This window comes from Amphiura filiformis, chromosome 4 (genome assembly GCF_039555335.1).
Source record: "Amphiura filiformis chromosome 4, Afil_fr2py, whole genome shotgun sequence".
In the NCBI taxonomy this organism is placed as follows: domain Eukaryota; kingdom Metazoa; phylum Echinodermata; class Ophiuroidea; order Amphilepidida; family Amphiuridae; genus Amphiura; species Amphiura filiformis.
The window spans coordinates 18,270,907-18,291,662 of NC_092631.1; the positions used below are offsets into that span (position 1 = coordinate 18,270,907).

At 38.4% G+C, this 20,756-nt stretch overlaps 1 protein-coding gene across 1 annotated transcript; it reads right to left on the minus strand.

The window, feature by feature from the left end:
* Window positions 1–6,767: 6,767 nt before the first annotated feature.
* Window positions 6,768–20,188, minus strand: LOC140150019 (uncharacterized). The gene is made up of 4 exons (XM_072172024.1): window positions 20,146–20,188; window positions 11,581–11,904; window positions 8,784–11,146; window positions 6,768–7,211 (listed from the first exon to the last, which is right to left on the minus strand). Exons 1-4 carry the CDS (start codon window positions 20,186–20,188, stop codon window positions 6,957–6,959), a joined length of 2,985 nt encoding a protein of 994 aa, XP_072028125.1. The 3' UTR covers window positions 6,768–6,956.
* Window positions 20,189–20,756: the final 568 nt, after the last annotated feature.

Here is a 20,756-nt window from a genome sequence, read left to right on the forward strand (position 1 = left end):
AAGTTGACCAAGCTCTGCCATCTCATGATTGCCCGAAGTCGCTCGGTGATAGCTTCGCCAACTTCTTCGCGGATAAGGTAACAAGACTCCGTGGATCCCTTGCAAGTAACGTTGCAACACCTAATGTTGTCAAGGATTGCATTCATTCATTCTCCGAGTTTTCTTCAGTAACAGAGGGTGACGTTTTCAAGATCATCAAGTCTGCCTCCACCACATCTTGCAGCTTGGACCCCCTCCCTGGGGTGCTTTTTAAAACCTGTCTGCCGGAATTGCTATCAACAATTACAACCATTGTGAACGAGTCGCTGAAGACCGGCGTAGTTCCATCGAGCCTGAAACATGCTGTAATTCGACCATTGCTGAAAAAGGCTGGACTCGACCACAACGTATATGCTAACTACCGTCCAATTTCCAACCTCCCCTTCTTGGGCAAAGTAATTGAGAGGGTCGCCATATCACAACTGCAATCATATCTATCTGAAAACAACCTCCAAGCACGTTCGCAGTCTGCATATAGGCAACATCATAGCACCGAAACAGCCATCCTACGTGTTCAGAATGATATATTATCTGCTCTTGATCGACGGAAAGAGGCTATGCTAGTCCTTTTAGATTTTTCGGCGGCTTTTGACACACGATCGACCATGGTATGTTGCTAGACCGTCTATGTACACGCTATGGAATAAAAGGTACAGCTTTAAACTGGATCGAGTCTTACATGGCTGATCGTACGCAATCGGTTCTGATAGACGACGTGCAATCTGATCCTCTTCCATTATCTTATGGTGTTCCGCAAGGGTCGGTAGCTGGGCCACTTTTGTTCACCCTGTACAGTGCGCCACTCCAGGATGTTATTGAGTCGCATGGCATCAACTGTGTTTTTACGCAGATGACTCTCAGTTATACCTCGTTTTCAACCCTGAGGATCGTGATTCAGCTCTCCAAAAGTTGGAAGCATGCATTGCTGATATCAAAACATGGTGTGCATTTAATAAGCTAGTCCTCAATGATGACAAGACTGAGCTTATTCATTTTTGTTCCCGCTTCAACAGTTCATCCACATCTCCTGTTCAAGCGAAGCTATCCATTGGTGAGGTTGAAGTGTTGTCATCGCCAAGAGCGCGTAACCTCGGTGCCATCATGGACGCGTCTTTGTGCATGAGTGACCACGTAAATAATATCTGCAAGTCGGCGATGTTTGCTATCCGGAAGATCGGCCAGATCCGCCAATATTTGGATGAAAACACTGCCGCTAGACTCGTCCACGCCTTCGTAACATCTAGGCTTGACTCTGCAAATTCTTTGTTGTACGGTTTAACGCATACCGAAGTCGCAAAATCCAACGCGTGCAAAACACCGCAGCACGTTTAGTTTTATGCAAATCTCGCCGTGAGCATATCACACCTTTACTACGCCAATTGCATTGGCTTCCTGTGGAATATAGAGCTATGTTTAAAATCCTTCTGCTCACCTTCAAGGCTATGAATGCCATGGCACCTGGCTTCATTTGTGATCTCATACAACCTTATGTTCCTTCAAGACGATTAAGATCTTCGCGTGATAATCTACTGAAAACCAGCCGTCCGAGCACGAAGTTCTACGGAGAAAGAGCGTTTGCATATGCCGCACCATCTCTTTGGAATCGCTTACCAACTAATATTCGCCAAGCAACAACTGTGCCGATGTTCAAATCACGCCTGAAAACTCATCTGTTCCGCCAATGTTTTAATTAGTGTTTTATAATATATTTCAATTTCCAGGGTGATGTGCTAGTAACCTCTCCCCTATATCATATTTTTCGCGATTTAATTTCCGTGCATTGTTCATCATATTTTTGCAACGTAATGGCGTTATATTTGCATTTCTACGTTTTTGTCATCGAGAGATATTGTTTCTGCATTCCAATATTATGTGTTTTCTGTGCAATAATCACTAGAGTGAAGTGCTGGTAACCTCTCCTCTAGTGATCCTTATTTTTCGTCATCTCAATGATATTCGCCAAGATACATCTCATTTGATATTCGCATTGCATTGCAACAACTCTATCTACCGATGTTCAAATCACGCTAGAAACCCCATCCTTTCCGCCATTGTGTTATTTAATGTTTTGTTATTTTCTACAAATGCCAGGGTGATGTGCTAGTAACCTCTCCCTGGTATATTATATTATTTTGTTGGATTGCTTTTCCGCGAATTATTTTCCGTGCAAGATTGTTATCATCTCATTACATTTTACAACTCTTCATCACATACTCCGTGCATTATGGTCATCATCATTGTCTTCACACGCGCATTTTTTCGAACATCATCTGAAATTGACTCTGACAATTATATTTTTTTACTCAGTGTATATATTTGATTTTTGGCGTTTTTACTCTAATCATTTTGTATTATAATTATATTCTCCTGCTTGTTTGATTTGTAATTTTTACAATGTTATTTGATTTTTGTTATTTTACAGGCCTATTATTGCTTTGATGCATAATACTTTTCATTTTGTTTGATTTATGCTCTCGTGAATCTTGCTGTTGTGCATCCTAGCAAAGTATATCATTGTTTTTGCATTTTGCACAGTTCGTTACTTGGTCTTCGCGCTCGTGTTTTCCATTTCCTGTGCACACTGCATTTTTCGGTGTTAATTAGTATCATTTTCTTTTTGCTTTGCATTACATTATTTCCCCATAATTGCTTTGTTGCTTTTGATGTATGCCCACTTGTTTCTTTTGTTTTGCTCACGTGATTGTTTTGTAGTGGGCCTACATTATTAGCTGTTTTAGTTTTTTGCTTTTCTTGTGCTTATTATTATGTTTGACCGATGGTATTTGCTTATTATTATGTTAGACCGATGGTATTTGCTTATTATTATATTAGACCGATGGTAATTGCATTGTTGTTATTGTTTTGCTCTTGCTCGTTCACCTCTTCCTTTGCAATTCTCATCACGGTTTTTGTCTAATAGTATATATTTTGTTGGTAAATTTTGCTTCAAATTTTTTTTTCCTTTTTGCTTTCTGCACAGTTAATTTTGTGGCCTTTGCTCTCGTGTTTCCGTTTCCTGTGCAGATTGCATTTTAGGTGTTAGTTTAAGTTTCTTTTGCGCAGTTATATATTTTTATTCATTCATATTGTTTGTTGCTCTTGGTGTTACTCCGCTTAGTTTTGATTGTTTTTTACTCTCGTGAATTTGTTGTGGCGGGCCTACATAATTTGCTTTTTGCTGTTAGCCAGTGTGCAATGTGTTTCTGCATCTGCTGCTCATTAATCATTCCTTCATTGCATTACCCATCTTGGTGTTATTGTATTTTTCTTTTATCTTATATTATCTCGTGATTATCTTGTTTTTCATATTATTTTGTTTTTATGATAATGTTATCTGTACTTTTTATTGATGTTTTTATATTTTATCTGTACTATTATATTTTGTTTTAATATTGTTCAGCGCTTTGTGATCTTGTTTGATGTAAATGCGCTTTATAAAAATAAAGTATTATTATTATTTTCCTGTTGCAGCGATTGAATTACGTCCAATAAGGAAGGCACGGGTTCCATTAGCTTTCTTGGTGATGATGTTAAACATGTGTGTTGAAGTTGTGTTTGCTTGTCGATGTTCAGACCCAGGTACTTTGCAGAGGACACCTCTTTCAAGGGTTACGCCGCACACCGACATCGCCTGGTTAATAATTACATTATACAACCAGAGACACTGACATGAATACACGGGATCGATACACGTAATTGTGCTATGCACGATTGATATTCAGACGTTAAATCTTTGGATACCGGGGTGGAAAATTATGAATATATCCCGTAAATGATTTCGTATAAAGAAACCAGACCTGGTTCCATGCACTTGAACATATATGTTCAACGGATATTATCGTCGTTAGCGTGACAAAGTAGCGTGCGTCTTGAGCTGAAAAAGTGACCAAAATTCAAGATTTTAAATAGCGCAGCGTAGACCCTCGTGGAGGTAGTCTCGGGCCAGACTGTATGTGGCTATCACGAACATACAGGATTGACGAGTGTCAGACCGACTTACACAAACTGGCTGTGTAGGAGACTATCGTAGAGGCAGTCTATAAGCAGATGACAATGGCGAATGTATGCTCGCTGACCATACAGAGGTCAGTCACAGGCTAATGTCATTAACCTTAGTCGGATGTCCTTCAGCCCACTATGCATTACAGGTGGGAACCCGGGGTGGGAACACAATGGCCATGCGTGGCTCTGGATCATACCTACCATGGCATTTTCTGCCATGAAGATATCGGGGCGATGACACTGTGCGCCGTGGATGTTGTAGGCACTAGTGATAGGCTTCCTTTTGTTGGTGACATCGATTACCTGACACTTGGATAGATGGAATTGTATTAACCAAGTGCGTTCCCACTCCTGCAAGGCATCTAAATCATCCTGGAGAAGTTTGGTATCTTGATGGGTTGAAATGCGTCTGTACAAGACGCATTCATCTGCAAAGAGGCGGGTGACAGAGCTTCTGGCTGGAAGATCGTTTATGAAGGCAAGAAACAGGAGGAGGCCGAGGACACTGCCCTGTGGAACACCTGATGTAACTCCGATTTCACTGCTGCTTTGCCTGTCTACAAGCAATTTCTGGGTCATATTGCCGAGGAAGTAGTGCCTAATATTGTGGAGAAATTGCTTGTGAGACTCTCATCCTGTATTCGCTTCAAAGTTTAGATGTAGCAGTTAGCATGTATATTTCTAGTCCTTGTCAAAGACTACTCACGATTCACCTTTTGTCTTGCTGAGTTCAGAAGTGTCAGGGAGAGTCTAATTGGTGATAGGGTGTTAGCCCAGCAAACACAAAACGTTTTCGACATCATTCGCAAAAGGTTATAAAAGGTTATCAGAGAACGTTTACATGTCGGGTTACATAAAGGGTATATAAAGGGTATAAAACGTTTTCATGGCATTAAAAAACATTTTTTTATAACCTACTTCAAATATTTTAATATAATGTTATTTAAGTGTTGACAAAATAGTTTATAATAACATTTTGAAAACATTTTAAGAATATTGTTGCAGTGTGTTTTCATACAAAACGTTTTAAAACTTTTTCATGACCTTCATATAACCCGACATTTTAATGTTATTAAACGTTTTTACCTAAATCAAACCCCAAAATATAACTTGTTTAAAACGTTTTTGTGTTTGCTGGGAGGGTAGGTTAATTATTGTCATGGTGGGTTAAGGGGTGTTAGGGTTAAAGTCACGGGCATAGATATTCGTGTTTGGTCAAACACAGCTGTGCCATTTACTTTTATATAATTTCGTTTGTTACTTATGCGATGAATATTTCTTTACAATTTTGAATTTACCAAAAAGCTGGTCAAGTTAAATATCAAAACAATTGTACATATTTCTTCTTTGCCCATATCTATTCATATTGTTCACAACATATATGCTGCGACATCAATATTGTCATAATACGCAGAAAGAAATTCTGCTTCGACTACAGATCCCAAATCAGCTCAAATCTGTCATACGATTAACCGATTTGGAGTAATCGTCATTCATTAATTGGGGGGGTTGGATGACAATAATATCTCCATAACCGTAGTGGGACACATTTATACTATTAGTGTTTTTGGAAAGCTAATATATACAAGGAATCTAATTAATCTGCCATTAAGGGGGTACTACACCCCTGTGGTATATTTGTGACTGTTTTTTCATTTTTTTCAAAAAAAACCCAAAAAACACTGGTAACAAAAGTTATGCATATTATTGGGGCAAGGAATCCAATTACTACACTGAAATTTCAGTGACTCGAGACAAGAGGTTCAGTATATACGATAGGAAACGAGGTACATCCTCTAGAGCGGTACCTTATTTCTTTATCATAAATAACAAACTGCCTGTCTTGGGTCACTGAAATTCCAGTGTAGTAATTGATTCCTTGCCCTATAATATACATAACTTTTGTTACCACTGTGTTATTAGTTTTTGAGAAAAATGCAAAAATAGACACAAATTTATCGAGGAGTACCCCTTAATACAATGATGTATAATTAATATGAAGTTGATGGAAATCACGTGATCTTGAGATTAACTTTGGTGAATATACATCAACATGTTTTCTACAAAATAGGCCTATCAACAAAGTGGACTGGTACAGTGCTTTGTCTTTGCTTACCAGCTCTTCTTGAACTTTGCATACTGATGCGAAAATGTGATATTCCTATTCTATGACTACAAACCGTACAGACTTTGTTGCAGTCAGTTGCTTGAATCATGCAGCAAAGAAGACTACACGGTTTGCTAAGTATACCAAGATTGAGAAGAGCTGGAGAGCAAACAACAAACAAACACGGATATTTTCCCGCGGAGAAATAGTCAAGTTGAAGGTCAAATTAAAGGTCGTCATCCTAGTAGCTCCTACATCAAAAATGATGGAAGATATTACTGTGGAATCCTTGTGAAATTACATTTCCAAGCAATATTGACCAACTTCTTCCATGGATATCATTTGTCATTTGAAAATTGGCAGCTACAGGTATTTTAGCTATTCCAGTTGAAATCCACACTACCCCTGTGGAAGATTTTGGAAATATCTACCACAAGGGGAGTGTATTTTCAAGGTCAGGGTTGACATTTTGAAACCCATACTCCCCCTGTATTTTGGCTTTACCATTAATATCATCCACAACTGGGGTGAGGGGTTTACACAGGGGTAGTGTGGATTTTAAATGGAACAGCCCATTTTGGCCAAAACCGCAACCCCCCCCAATGGCGGATCGTAACACACAACAACTTTTGGTCCGATGGGGCAATAACTTTGCATTTCAGCATTCTCAGCCTAAATTACCTCATACACCAAATTTGAGCCAATTTGGAGGTGGTCAGCTTTAATCCGTTGGACATGTTTGGTGATCCAAAATACGGAATTAGGCTGCATCGTAACCAGTTTCACAAAATCATTTACAAAGTCGTGTTTAACTGATGTTATTCATAGGGATACTGTAGCCTGATGTGGACGTCCCTGTTAATTTAGTACCTATACTTAATGTGATTTCCTGATATTTTTTCTTCCACATAGTCCGTACGCGACTTGTAATCCCAAATGCCAGGAAGATAAAGACTCCTTGCAATGAGTTCAAGATGATGTAGATATAGCTTACAACAATACTGTTTGGTATGAGAATATACAAGTATGCAAAGATCCAGGTAGCCCCGATGACGCAGCTTAACTGTGAAAAGCATAAATAAAAAAAGAGGTTCATGGTTAATTCTTACTGTTGATAAAGATTCACAATTTTGATGGCTCTACACCATAAATACATTACCCTCCTATTGTGTACAATAGAACCCATTCAAATGCAAATGCTGTCATGATTTTAACAGGCACAATTGCTCTCACATCGTCTACTATAATTCGAGACCGAATTAAAGAGATTAGTGTGCGTACGACATCATGCCGTACTGCACAGGTAAGCAACCAATCATGCCGCACATTTGCCCTGACGTCAGACGCAAACTACTAATCCAGAGGTGTAGTATTTTGCCCCACAGGAAGCAAGCGTGGTGAAGACGGTGCAGTTGTTGTACCCACCATTATTTAGACTAGGTTTAAAGTTTAAGATGGACTGGCAAAGGTTATTTCTCTCTGGATGACAAGAAGAGAACACCACTATTCATGCAGGAAACCAAGCAATTGAGGTTATCGAACAGTTCAACTTCCTTTCAAATCAAGGCGGATGCTCTACTGAGATCAGACGTTGCATAGCAATGTCAAAAACATCAAGTTATGGAAGGACAGAAGCATCAGTAAGTCAACAAAGATTAGACTTGTCTACAATTTGATTTTCCCGATTGCAACATATACATGTGAAACGTGGGTGATCAATGCGGCATATCAGAGAAGGATTGAAGCGTTTGAGATGTGTTGCTGGAGAAAATTTCTATGCATCCCATGGACCGCCAAAGGACAAATGAGAGTGTTCGGCATGAAATAGGATATAAAGTCTCACTCGTCAACTCAGTGATGAAACAGAAGCTACAGTAATTCGGACATGTTGCCAGGCGAGAAGGAATCAATCTAGAGAAAGTGATAATGTTCGGAAAAGTTGAGGGGAAAAGAAGCAGAGGAAGACCAAAATGTCAATTTACAGCTGTTACACCAAAGCACAAGATCGACATGAGTAGAGAAACTTCATCAGAAAGGTCACGAATACTCAGATATGAGTAGATCGACGACGACGACGAAAGTTTAAGACTTGATCTAACTTGATTTGGGCATACGAGCCTGAAAGGTCAGTTGATGAATTGGTTCCAAATATTCTTGGTATACAATAATTAGTGACATGCAAACATATAACGGATTCCTGTATAATAGTAAACGGCTATCCCCCACCCATTCCCCTGCCGATTCGCGGTAGATCCAATATTAAGGTAGACCGTATACCTGTCCTTAGGCTCTCATTTTAGGCCATTTCAAGGCAAACTCTAAATGACGTCATTTTTTTCGAATTTTGCACCCAAATCACCCTATACCATCCGATTTTCATATTCCTTTTGGGTTTCTCGTAATCATCGTCAACCTGCATCATATAGCCTATCAATTAAAATGTGTCGCCAAATATATTTCTTTCTCACGCAGATCAGCTGAATCGCAAAGTGTTTGATTACAGTGGTAAAACGATCAAACGCTTATTGTTATCTTATTACATTATATTTTGGACATACGCAACACAATTCCATGCCTACTGAAATTTAACTTCATCGCAATAATAGCTAACTTGAATGATGATAGTTATTCTTACCCGCAAATATATAGAAACTTCATATGCAATCTCTTCTACAGCTCCACCTGTTCGTGCCAGCTTGCCAGCACTATGCTGCCGCCGTAAATTGACTGCCATAAAAATGAAGAAAGATATACTCAGGAACAATAGGACACTTATAGGCACAGTAAATGCAAGTAAAACTGCCTTTGAACTCCGTAGAAAGCAGATGTTTTCTTCCAAGCTTCCATAATGAAAGGTCATAGGTGTACAGTTGCAGAAGTGCATCCCGATGCACACCGCGATGACAACGGTTGGAATTGCCCAGCCGATAAAAAAATATTTCCAAAACGAACTCCCACCGGAATTGCGTCGAGCGGATACACCTCGACTTGAGAATGTTTTGGCGATATTGAACGCAAATAACATCATCCATGTAAATGCGGCAATCCAGAAGAAGTGTGTCACTACAGCCCAAGCTGCGCATGCTTCGTCACTAATCAGAAAAAAACCAGCCAGTTGAAGACCGAGATATCCGAATAATAAGGCAATGGCGAGGTTCATGACAGCCTTACCAGCAAGGTTCCTTAAAGATGTAAACACGAGGTAAGTTATTACAGTAGCTATAAGGGCAATAACTGAAAGCCATCCACACACAGCAGCAGTGATGTCCAAGGCACTTCGAATGACGCGTGCTGGTGACATTGCGGAGAAACAGATAAGGATGGTACCATCTGCCAGAAGCAGATATTGATCTTTTGTGAGCGTTTCATTTGCCGCCAATATGAAGATGCTGTTGTCATTAGTCATCATGTGGTAATCCGATTGGTTGAGTGATACCATAACAGTACAATTGAGTTCAGTATTAATCAAACATGATTTGGACGGGCGGGTGTACGCAGCACTAATATTTTTTGTGTTGAAATCATATTGAGCGTAAGACAGTACCTGCTTATCCGTAATGTTGAATATTTCACTTGCATTACTTGCGAATTGATCGCAATGAAGCGGAAGAACGTGTTTGTCCGAATAATTTATGTAAGTTGCAACATTTGTAACATTACATATTGTCGTCGACTCATCAGTAAGATTTTCTAACACCAAATCTATCTTATTCACAAAGTTCGATAATTCTGGATCTTCCTGAAAGAGAAACGCAAGGGAGACGGTTGATGTTTCTGATACAACGCACCCTATATTTTCCGCTACGCAATTTATAATCTTCTGGTGCATTTCAGTGGTGATTATTTGTGTAGCTCCTGTTTCTGAAGATGATTTGAATCCAATGATATCCAATAGACAATTAAAGCCATTTATTGAAATGTCTGTGCCTTTTACTTCAGTTTCGGTGATCTTAGAATCAGGAGGGTTGAGAGGATTGCAGGTGTTATCGACCAGAATAAATTCTGGAGGGCAAGAAAGACTTCGGCATTGCTTTAAAAATGGATCATAGACATCATCATCTGGGCATGCGTTTGGGTCGCCGAATGCGTCGTTTTGCAAATCATTGAAGTTGAACAAAGCTTCGACTGTTAAGAAAAAACCAGAAAAACCACCTGCTCTACAGCGTGTCGGATTGCATTCGGCCTCTGGCATTTCAGCGGAACATCTTCCCGGGATGCATGGTCCGTTAATACAGTGCTTCGTTAAAAGATTTTCCGGAACTCCGTTACACAATGCACAATGTGGGTTTTTATATGGTGTTGGATATTCTGTGTACAACAACTGATTGAAATAGATGGGAGCGAAGTAAGATTGACAGGCAGAAATGATCTTCGCGTCCTTGAAATCAGAAGGACAATTTTTGATGAAGCCAACAGGACAACTACGAGGTCTGACAGCTGCATCAGGCCAATTCACAGCGTAGCCGACAAATTCGCCTTCAGGCTCAAATATACCCAATTCAGGATCAATCACTCCAGAACCTCTATAAGGGTCATATGCAGCATTCACTGTCCAAAATGTAACATCGTCCATGGACATACCGTGACATAATGCGCAATATATGTTCTTATAGACAACTTTGTGTGCATCATGAACTGGAATTAGTCCTACAATATCTGAGACATTGCGCTTAATTTCACAATTCAGTCTGGTGTTGATATCATTCCATGAATCTGGACACTTTGCTACTAAAACGAGCCCCTTAATGTTTCGTTCGCTTCCAGGCACTCCGACACATTCATAATAGTCCATACTGACGCCGTTGATGGTATTGTCTGACGGATCGTCTAAGGAACAGTGGATATTAGAGTCAAAGTCTGGACAGCAGTCTCCCATGGACAAACATGTGCAGTCGCACTTGCAGTATTCTCGTGGGTTGTTGAATGGGTTCATAGACTGAGGATGTGCGCAGTGGTGTTGTCCGCAGATTGGAAAAGCCAAACCGCCAATGTTGTAATCTAAAATGGTGAATGTGGAAAAATGATACACACTATTACTGTTGATAGGATTGCATTTACAATAGTCTGACAATGTAGCAAGCGGCAACCGAATGGTGTAAATCGATGCATGATGATGATGATGATGATGGATGATGATGATGATATGATGATGATGATATGATGATGATGAAGGAGGAAGAAGAGAAACGAGTTTAAGAAGGAAAAGGAGTGATATGACGTGCTCTAATAATTATTTTCACTTCTAAACTCGGTATCACAAATATTTGGTGTTACAGTGCGCTCTGTATTATATAAGTCACGAATTTGTACCATGAGCCCTGTGTACATGAACAACAAGTTACAGACGATCACGTACACGCACGTTATAAGTTTGACTAAAGGCAAATAACTTTGAAAAAGAATTTATGACATTGTACTTTAACGCAACGTACCTTCTGCGCATTGTACGGCAGGGCGTGCATTGAAGCAGTCCAAATGGGCGTTCTCCAATCGGCATTCTCCAATCGACTGCTCTTCTCCACTGCAATATACATTATTGATGGCAACATCTCCTAAGCCTGTGGTAAGAGATCCTTCTGGATCAGTACCATGTGCATATGGGAAGCCAAGTTGCTTGCATACTACATTAGCGTCACGTAGGTCCCAATCTGAAGAACAGAATGTTTCCCAGTCGCTGGAGTTTGGAAATCTGGTCTGAACATAGCCATCTCCAGGATAGAGACCATCTATCAAACGAACTTCTACATCAGCTAAATCTACACGGAGATAAAAAGAAAGAAGAGAGAAAAAGAAGAAAAATAATAGAAGGGGGAGAGAGAGACTTGGAGAGAAAACAAGATCATGCAGACAGGAAGAACAGAGAGAAGAGAAACAAACGAAGTCACTTTTAAAGTTATTAATAATATTTGTAATCAACATGATTAGCTGTTCTATTAAAGGAACACGCCGACAATCACAACATTATGCCTTGTATGTTAGAAAAATAATTATCCAGCATGAATCACATGGTTTTATTTAAAACAAACTCATATTGACCATAAAACCGAATAAAAGACAGCCGGATCTCAACACGCGATATTCAAAATTCCCGCACCATATTTGTCTAGTGCACTGACGCTATGGTTATTTGTGCTCAATTGTCGCCAGCCTTCATTGTATTACCGGGACGTCATTGCACTGAACAATTTCGGCGCTCGGGAATTTTGAATATCGCTTGTTGAGAGACGACTGTATTAATTCGTTTTATCATCTTTATGGTCAATATGAGTTTGTGCTAAATGAAACCACGTGATTTGTGCTTGATAATTAATTTTCTAACATATAAGGCATTTAATGTTGTGATTGCCGGAGACATCCTTTAATTATTTCAAACAATTTATAAAGTTCGTAAAACTTGGTGGGTTCTGGGGGGAGTGGAATAGCTAGTGCAAGCGGGATATCTGATTCCCTCCACGGCAAACAAAAGGTCAAAATAAGCTCAAATGTTCCCTTTTATGGCTATCTATGCCTACAATAGAGGTTATCCGTGTTCTATAAGCTGCATATCCTACCAGCGACACCTATACCTTGTTTAAGACTTTCAAAAGAAGTACTATTTCAAAATAGCCCGCCAAAGTCATGCAGGTAACTCCGAGGTCGTGCATTGAATTAGTTTAAATGAGGAATACTACGGGAACCAGCGCCTTTTGTTAGAAGTCACGCATGAGTAAAGTGGATAACCTCTATTTTTATTTTTTTCGTTTTTATTTTGAATGCCAAACACCAGGAGATGTAAACACAGTCAAAATCGGTTGTTGTTTTTTATTTATTTTTTTTTTGTCGTGTCTTGCTTAGATTTCAACGAATTTTTCCAGTTTTTTTTCAAATTAGATTTTGTGTAATATAGGTAAAATATCCTGTAAAGTTTACTCCAAATGTTGGCCGAATTTGAAAGAAAATCAAGAAAATTCAAATCTTCACATGTTTTATTTCTCAAAAATCGCATATGGCGTAATCAAACAAGATCCAGGAATACGATGCCTGTAGAACCCCAAATGCTACTGATATAATGATAGATTACATACCTGTTGAATCGGACTGACAATGAACGCCAAAACCAAGCAATACCAACAAAAACACTGAGCGGGGTAGAAGATAAGTTAACAAAAATCTGTGACACTTTGGATGGGCACGCAACGTAGCAGACAACATTTTCGCAACAATCAACACCACATCAAAATTGATGAAGTTATAGGACACGAGTATAGAGTAGATAACCGCCTTCTCTGAGATAAAGTAAAAACACTCTCTTCCAGTTTTTTTTAACGAATATAATGCTGGCAATTGCAAATTGACTAAATATGAATTCACTATTGGTCCGACAGAGAAAATGATGTCAATGTTTTCACAGAGAACTGCTGCTTTTTAAATACGTTGTAAGGTCGCATTCGCGAGACTTTATCGATTTTAGAAGTTTTGGTGTTCAATTGATATATTGATAAATGGATAGGCCTATATAACGCACTGCTGGTTAGGCGTGTGCCACTGAAAAGTGTATCTTCAAAATATATAAATAAATATAGGCCTATATACAATCCACAAAAATTCAACTTGAGATCAATCATCAACCGTATTATTTGATCATTTTATGCATAATACGACGTCCGAAATACGCAAAAGTGGGATTCTATTTAGCCATAAACACTGGAAGATGATATTAATAATAACAATCCATAATCATAAGGTAAATCAATTAAAGGTAGGCTCCAACTATCTATAAAAATATTTAGCAATGAATGGAAAGGTCGGGGAAAGGCGAGGTCTCTCATCGATTATGATAAGGCCTATGTAATGAAATTTTTAGATTCCCGTCACCCGCCCTCATAACTTTTTCAATTTGACCAAAACTTTCATTATTTTCATATAAAAGTCAGTCTGAAAATTGAGATAGAAATAATCAAAATTTAAACTCTCAAAATGTCTGATATCTCCTGCTGCTCATAATCAGCAGTTTTTCTTAGTTGTACGGGTACAGGGTGTGTTAAATAATGGAAATTTAAGGATTACCTTATCATGTTTCTAGTGATTACAAAAATGGCAAATTTCTTTTCATTTTAATAAAAACAAATTCAAATCTTTTCTCAATCTATTGCAAAAGGTCTGTAATGATGATCTAAACATTAATTCCTAATTTGAGATGGTCTTTCGTCAAAAATATAGGCCTAGGTAATAGCCATGTAATTGATAGTTTTGACAATAATGAAATTTTCCAAAATAATGAATAATGAAATCATGACCTCATAATTGCACTGAAATAAATGTGACGGGAAACTAATCATTTCATTAGCCCAAGCGTTTGACGGCAACTATACGTCCATGATTTGCAAGGATAGGAAAAATAGGGCGGCACTTTTTAAGTTGGGGGAGACCCGACATCTTTTATTTTCCTTCCCGTCTATTCTTTCAAATAATTCATTTTATTGCCGTTATTAATTTTCAACACATTGTTGATTTTATCTTTTTAATTTTCAATTCTAGAACACTCTGTAGGTCTGGGTGTTAAGTTTGATTTAACAATTTGTTGTTTGTCCCTGAAGAAGGCGCCTGAGCCAACGTCGATAATTTTGATTAATCGATTGTCTGTCTTAAAAGGGCATTTCGTGATCCACAGCATCATCCCCACACTTTTCTCCAAAAAAAATGAGATTTTTTATATCACTGGAAACCTCTGGCTACATAATGTTTATGTACAAAAAATTTCTTGCAGATTAATTCGTTTAGCAAAGATATCGAGAAAATTGAATTTCGTTCTGGTACACCAGAACGAAATTACAACACATTGTCTATGGAGCAGTGTAATACACATAATCGTGCATAACTCGCAAACGCAAAATCGGAATCCACTGAAATTTTCGGAATAAGCTTTTTTCGTGGATATTATCTACTGGACAATGTCATAATAAAAATTCCCTTTAAAAGGGAAAGCCAGCCTCAATGTAGAAGAGGTCTTGTAATTAGTTTTGGTCAATGTGAAAGGCATTTTTAGGATCACGCTTACATCTACATGACAGTCCACCAAACCATCAACGATGAGAACATGCACACTGAAACAGCAGAAAACATTAATTCCTAATCTCATGTCAACTCTTTTAATTCATTACATGTACTCCAAATTGTTCTGGTCTGTTTGTTTTGTTGTTGTTGTTGTTGTTGTTGTCGTTGGTTTTTTTGTCTTTTCAGCTTTTTACCCACGATATCTCAATTTCCAATTTTGTAATACCAGAACTTACGAACTCAATATCTTCGCTTAGGAATGTCCGATTTCACTGCTTTCGATATATACACTGCCGGTTTGAGTTAACTTACATGTACATTTTATTTTAAAATAACTTAATTAATTCGCAATGTATAGTTTAAGCCTACTATATTATAATAGATAGTGGCCAGCACATTTATAAAGGACTGGTTACTCACTACAATCTTCACTCTTAAACTGTGTTTTTCTGAATGTGCTGATCATGTTGATTGCTAGTCGGAAACTCCTGCGAAGCTATGGACATGGCATCTTACATACTCCATTCTATAACAGTCTGCCTAGTGCCTTGTGTGTTTTCTCTTCAATCATTTTGTTGAATGTAATTTTATGAATCAAATAGTTATGTGTCATTTTATTTATAATAAAGAAGTTATTAAATTAATAAAGTAAGACAATTTATTTATCTATAAGTGCATGTCAAATGGGGTACATTGTTCAATACTATATGCATAAATTATGCCCATATTATAGCTAGGCCCTAAAAACTTTATTTTGCATCGGATTTTTCCTGTTGAAAAGACAAAACTGATGTTTATGATAGCAACCATTTCATCAATAACATTTTGAGTCATTTTTATCCATAAAACGACACAGGATATGATAGATAACTACTTTCACATCAATATGGTCCATATGATCACAGATTGTTGAGAATCTGTGATATGATCCGGGGATATGATGAAGATTTTGATTCTATAGATCTGTTATCAACATGATATCACGCTGTTCAGTGGTCAAGGAGTAAGGACCCCCGGTCAAGGACACTGACATGACATCATAGGTGATGTCAGATTTTCTTCTGCTGACCATATGATACTATATATATTAACTATTATTGTTACATTTAGGCCTTTAAACTTTTAAAGTCATAATTAATTAGTTCAAACATAACTTTGGTAATACTCACTCGTTTTCGTTCGTTGAAACGGCAAAACATACTTACTTTTCCTAACAAATCGAATTAAAATATTAAAAAAAAAATTTAACCACAAAAAGTAAAAAAAAAAAAAAATCATTCCAATACCACTAAAATATAATCTCTTGAGTAAACTGACCCCAAACCTGAAACAGGTACCAGCCCCGAATGGGCTGGCGAAAAGTGAGAGGATGCTAGGAGCACGAAATCCTCCTTTAATAGCAATGTACAGTGATTTTCGTCATTTGTTCCTGGTGCTCTTTTCTTCATGTATCCCGCAGTGCGTAGTAGCGTACGGGAGAAAAGTGGCACCTGACAAAAAAGTAAAATAAAGGTACCCCCTGACAAAAAATGGAAAAAGAAAAGTGATCTCCTGGCAAAAAAATGAAAGAAAAAATCGGAAAGGCAAAGGAAAAGAAAAAGGAAAGGAGAAAAAAAACGGAAAAGAAGAGGAGAAAAAAAAAGGAAAGAAAATGAGAGAAGCTTCCCAAATTGACCGGTGCAGCCGTTGTCTTACCAATTCACCTCGATCACGGGGCCAAAATAGTGTCAAATACCGTTTTTAGCGGGTCATTGCCCCAATGAGTCCTTTTGGGAAGTCGAGTCGAAAATTTAACATGTAGGCCTACAGTGTCTAAAAAAGTACGGTATATTATAATATCCTACCAAGGGAGGGTCAAAATAATGCAACCGGAATTTCTTGTTCGTCTCCCATCACCAAAACCGGGAAGAAATCATGATCAGTTATCAATTGTCTTTACTGAGTGTTAGGATATTTTACAACAAATTGTAACCAACTTTTAGTATATAGAGGGCAGGAGTTAAAAAAGAAGAAGTTAAATCTCCGTTTCATAACCCTAGGCCACATGTCTGCAAGCAGAAAAGCTACAGCAGGGGGTAGTCCACTGGTAGCCATGTGTTTAACTTTCTCTTTCAATGCCGAACGCCTGGCAAGAAGGCAGTATGTACTATTTTTAAAGCCTTTGGTATGGCCTCCCGATCGTGAGGCGGACGCTCTAACCACTAGGCACACCACGAGGGCAGGAGGAATCACTTTAAAAAGGCTATTAAGGGTATACGAGGTATTGTTGGTCGAAGCAGCCAAAAAAAAAATCGATTTTCATTATCTGTATCAAAACGATGCACACTGATCAGTGTTACTGTTGAACTACCTCTGATCGGTCACTGTTGAACTACCTCTGATCAGTCACTGTTGAACTACCTCTGATCAGTTACTTTTAACTACCTCTGATCGGTCACTGTTGAACTACCTCTGATCGATTACTGTTGAACTACCTAATCATGTAGTTTAATGTTGCACGTTGAACTACCTCTAATAACAGTTAGTGTAACATTGAATTTCCTCTGATGAACTCGTAGTCTACTGTAGTAGACCAGTTTAATTTATCATTCCCTAAATTAATCTCTCTGACCTGACCATGGAAAACTCATCATTCCTGTTCTGATTCAACAGCTCAGATATCCATGAGAAAGGCAGGGCAGTCACTGGAGATGTGATGTGTTTCGTCATAGATTTTAAATGGTTTCATGCATGGAAATGTATGAATTGTTTATCCCCAAAAAAAAGGAATGCAGCGCAGTCTAATGAACTCGTCGCCGTTACGGCATAGTGACCTATGTCAAAACAGCGTTTCTTGCAATTCAGTGTTTAAATGTTAGCCATACGTAAAAATTGTTCCTACTCAGTCAGTTAATGCTTTTGATTAATAGCATCAATCATATAGTTGACTGATGTTTAAAAATTATTTCAATTATAAAATTGAATTAATTCAAACACATTGATTACTTGAATTTAACGGTTAAAGTTATATGCCGGTATGTCCTAGACTTAGTTTGACAGTTATAAGTTGAGTTTTGCAATAAAACTTCCACGACATAGTGGCATATATCAGGTCACATGACATATCATAGGTCACTATGCCCTATATGTGGTATTGACCAATATTTTGTAGGTTATTATTTTCACAGTATTTAAATTATGGAATAACATTAATTAAACAATTGCTTATTGATCTCATCATGTGTATAATAAAAACGAATGATTCATAGATTATGAATATCAACGTAACTCATTTTGTGAAAAAATGCTCATATGTCACTATGCCGTAAAAGCGATGAACTGTTGAACTACCTCTGATCGGTCACTGTTGAGTGGGCAGTATACCTTTGATCAGTCACTGTTGAACTACCTCTGATCAGTCACTGTTGAACTACTTCTGATCAGTCACTTTTTAACTACCTCTGATCAGTCACTGTTGAACTTCCTTGATCAGTGACTTTTCAACTACCTCTAATCAGTCACTGACTCACTGTTGAACTACTTCTGATCACAGAGTCTGTTGAACTTCTTATCACAGAGACTGTTGAACTACCTCTGATCACGGTCACTGTTGAACTACCTCTGATCAGTCACTGTTGAACTACCTCTGATAACAATTACTGTTGAACTACCTTTGATCAGTTACTTTTGAACTACCTCAGATCGGTCACTGTTGAATTACCTCTGATCACAATCACTGTTGAACTACCCCTGATCAGTTACTGTTGAACTACCTAATCACAGTTTAATGTTGAACTACCTCTAATTACAGTTACTGTTGAACTACCCCTGATAATGGTCACTGTTGAACTACATCTGATCAGTCGCTGTTGAACTACATCTGATCAGTCACTGTTGAACTACCTCTGATCACAGTCACTGCCGAACTTTTTCTTATCACAGTCACTGTTAAACTACATCTGATCAGTCACTGTTGAACTTCCTCTTCAGTTATACTACATATATTTTAAGTCGCATTATTGTGTAATGTGTTCACTCTAGCTAGTTTGGGCCCTGCGACTGTCAATGTAAAAATGAATGCAGTATAACTACCTCTGATCAGTCACAGTTAACTACCTCTGATCACAGTCACAGCAGTTGCACTTCCTCTGATCACGGTCACTGTTAACTACCCCTGATTACAGTAACTATCAAACTACCTTTGATCAGAGTTACTGTTGAACTACCTTAGCTTTGATTAGTAACTGTCGAACTACCTCTGATCATAGTCACGGTCTAACTACCTCTCATCAGTTACTGTTGAACTACCTCTGATCAGTTACTGATGCATTACCTCTGATCAGTCATTGTTGAACTACCCCTGATCAAAGTCACTGTTGAACTACCTCTGATCACAGTTACTGTGTAACTACCTCTGATCACAGTCATTGTTGAACTACCTCTGATCAGTCACTGTTGAACTACCTCTGGTCACAGTTACTGTTGAACTACCTCTGATCAGTCACTGTTGAACTACCTCTGATCAGTCAGTGTTGAACTACCTCTGATCACAGTCACTGTTGAACTACCTCTGATCGGTCATTGTTGAACTACCTGATTACTCACTGTTGAACTACCTTTGATCACAGTTACTGTTGAACTACCTCTGCTCACTATTACTGTTATTAAAACCTCTGATCAGTCACTGTTGAACTACCCCTGAACTTCCTTTTCAGTCACTGTTGAACTACCTCTGATCAGTCACTGTTAACTACCTCTGATCAGTTACTGATGCACTACATCTAATCAGTCACTGTTGAACTACCTTTGATCACAGTCACTGTTGAACTACCTCTGATCAGAGTTACTGTTGAACTACCTTTGATTAGTCACTGTTGAACTACCTCTGATCACAGTCACGGTCGAACTACCTCTGATCAGTTACTGTTAAACTACCTCTGATCAATTACTGATTCACTACCTCTGATCAGTCACTGTTGAATAACCTCTGATCACAGTCACTGTTGAACTACCTCTGATCATAGTCATGGTCAAACTACCTCTGACCAGTTACTGTTGAACTACCTCTGATCAGTTACTGATGCACTACCTCTAATCAGTCACTGTTGAACTACCTCTGATCACAGTCACTGTTGAAATACTTCTGATCAGTCACTGTTGAACTACCTCTGATTACTCGCTATAGAACTACCTCTGATCAGTCATTGTTGAACTACCTCTGATCAGTCACTGTTGGACTACCTCTGATTACTCAATTACTCACTGTTGAACTACCTTTAATCACAGATCAGTCATTGTTGAACTACCCCTGATCAAAGTCACTGTTGAACTACCTCTGATCACAGTTACTGTGTAACTACCTCTGATCACAGTCATTGTTGAACTACCTCTGATCAGTCACTGTTGAACTACCTCTGGTCACAGTTACTGTTGAACTACCTCTGATCAGTCACTGTTGAACTACCTCTGATCAGTCAGTGTTGAACTACCTCTGATCACAGTCACTGTTGAACTACCTCTGATCGGTCATTGTTGAACTACCTGATTACTCACTGTTGAACTACCTTTGATCACAGTTACTGTTGAACTACCTCTG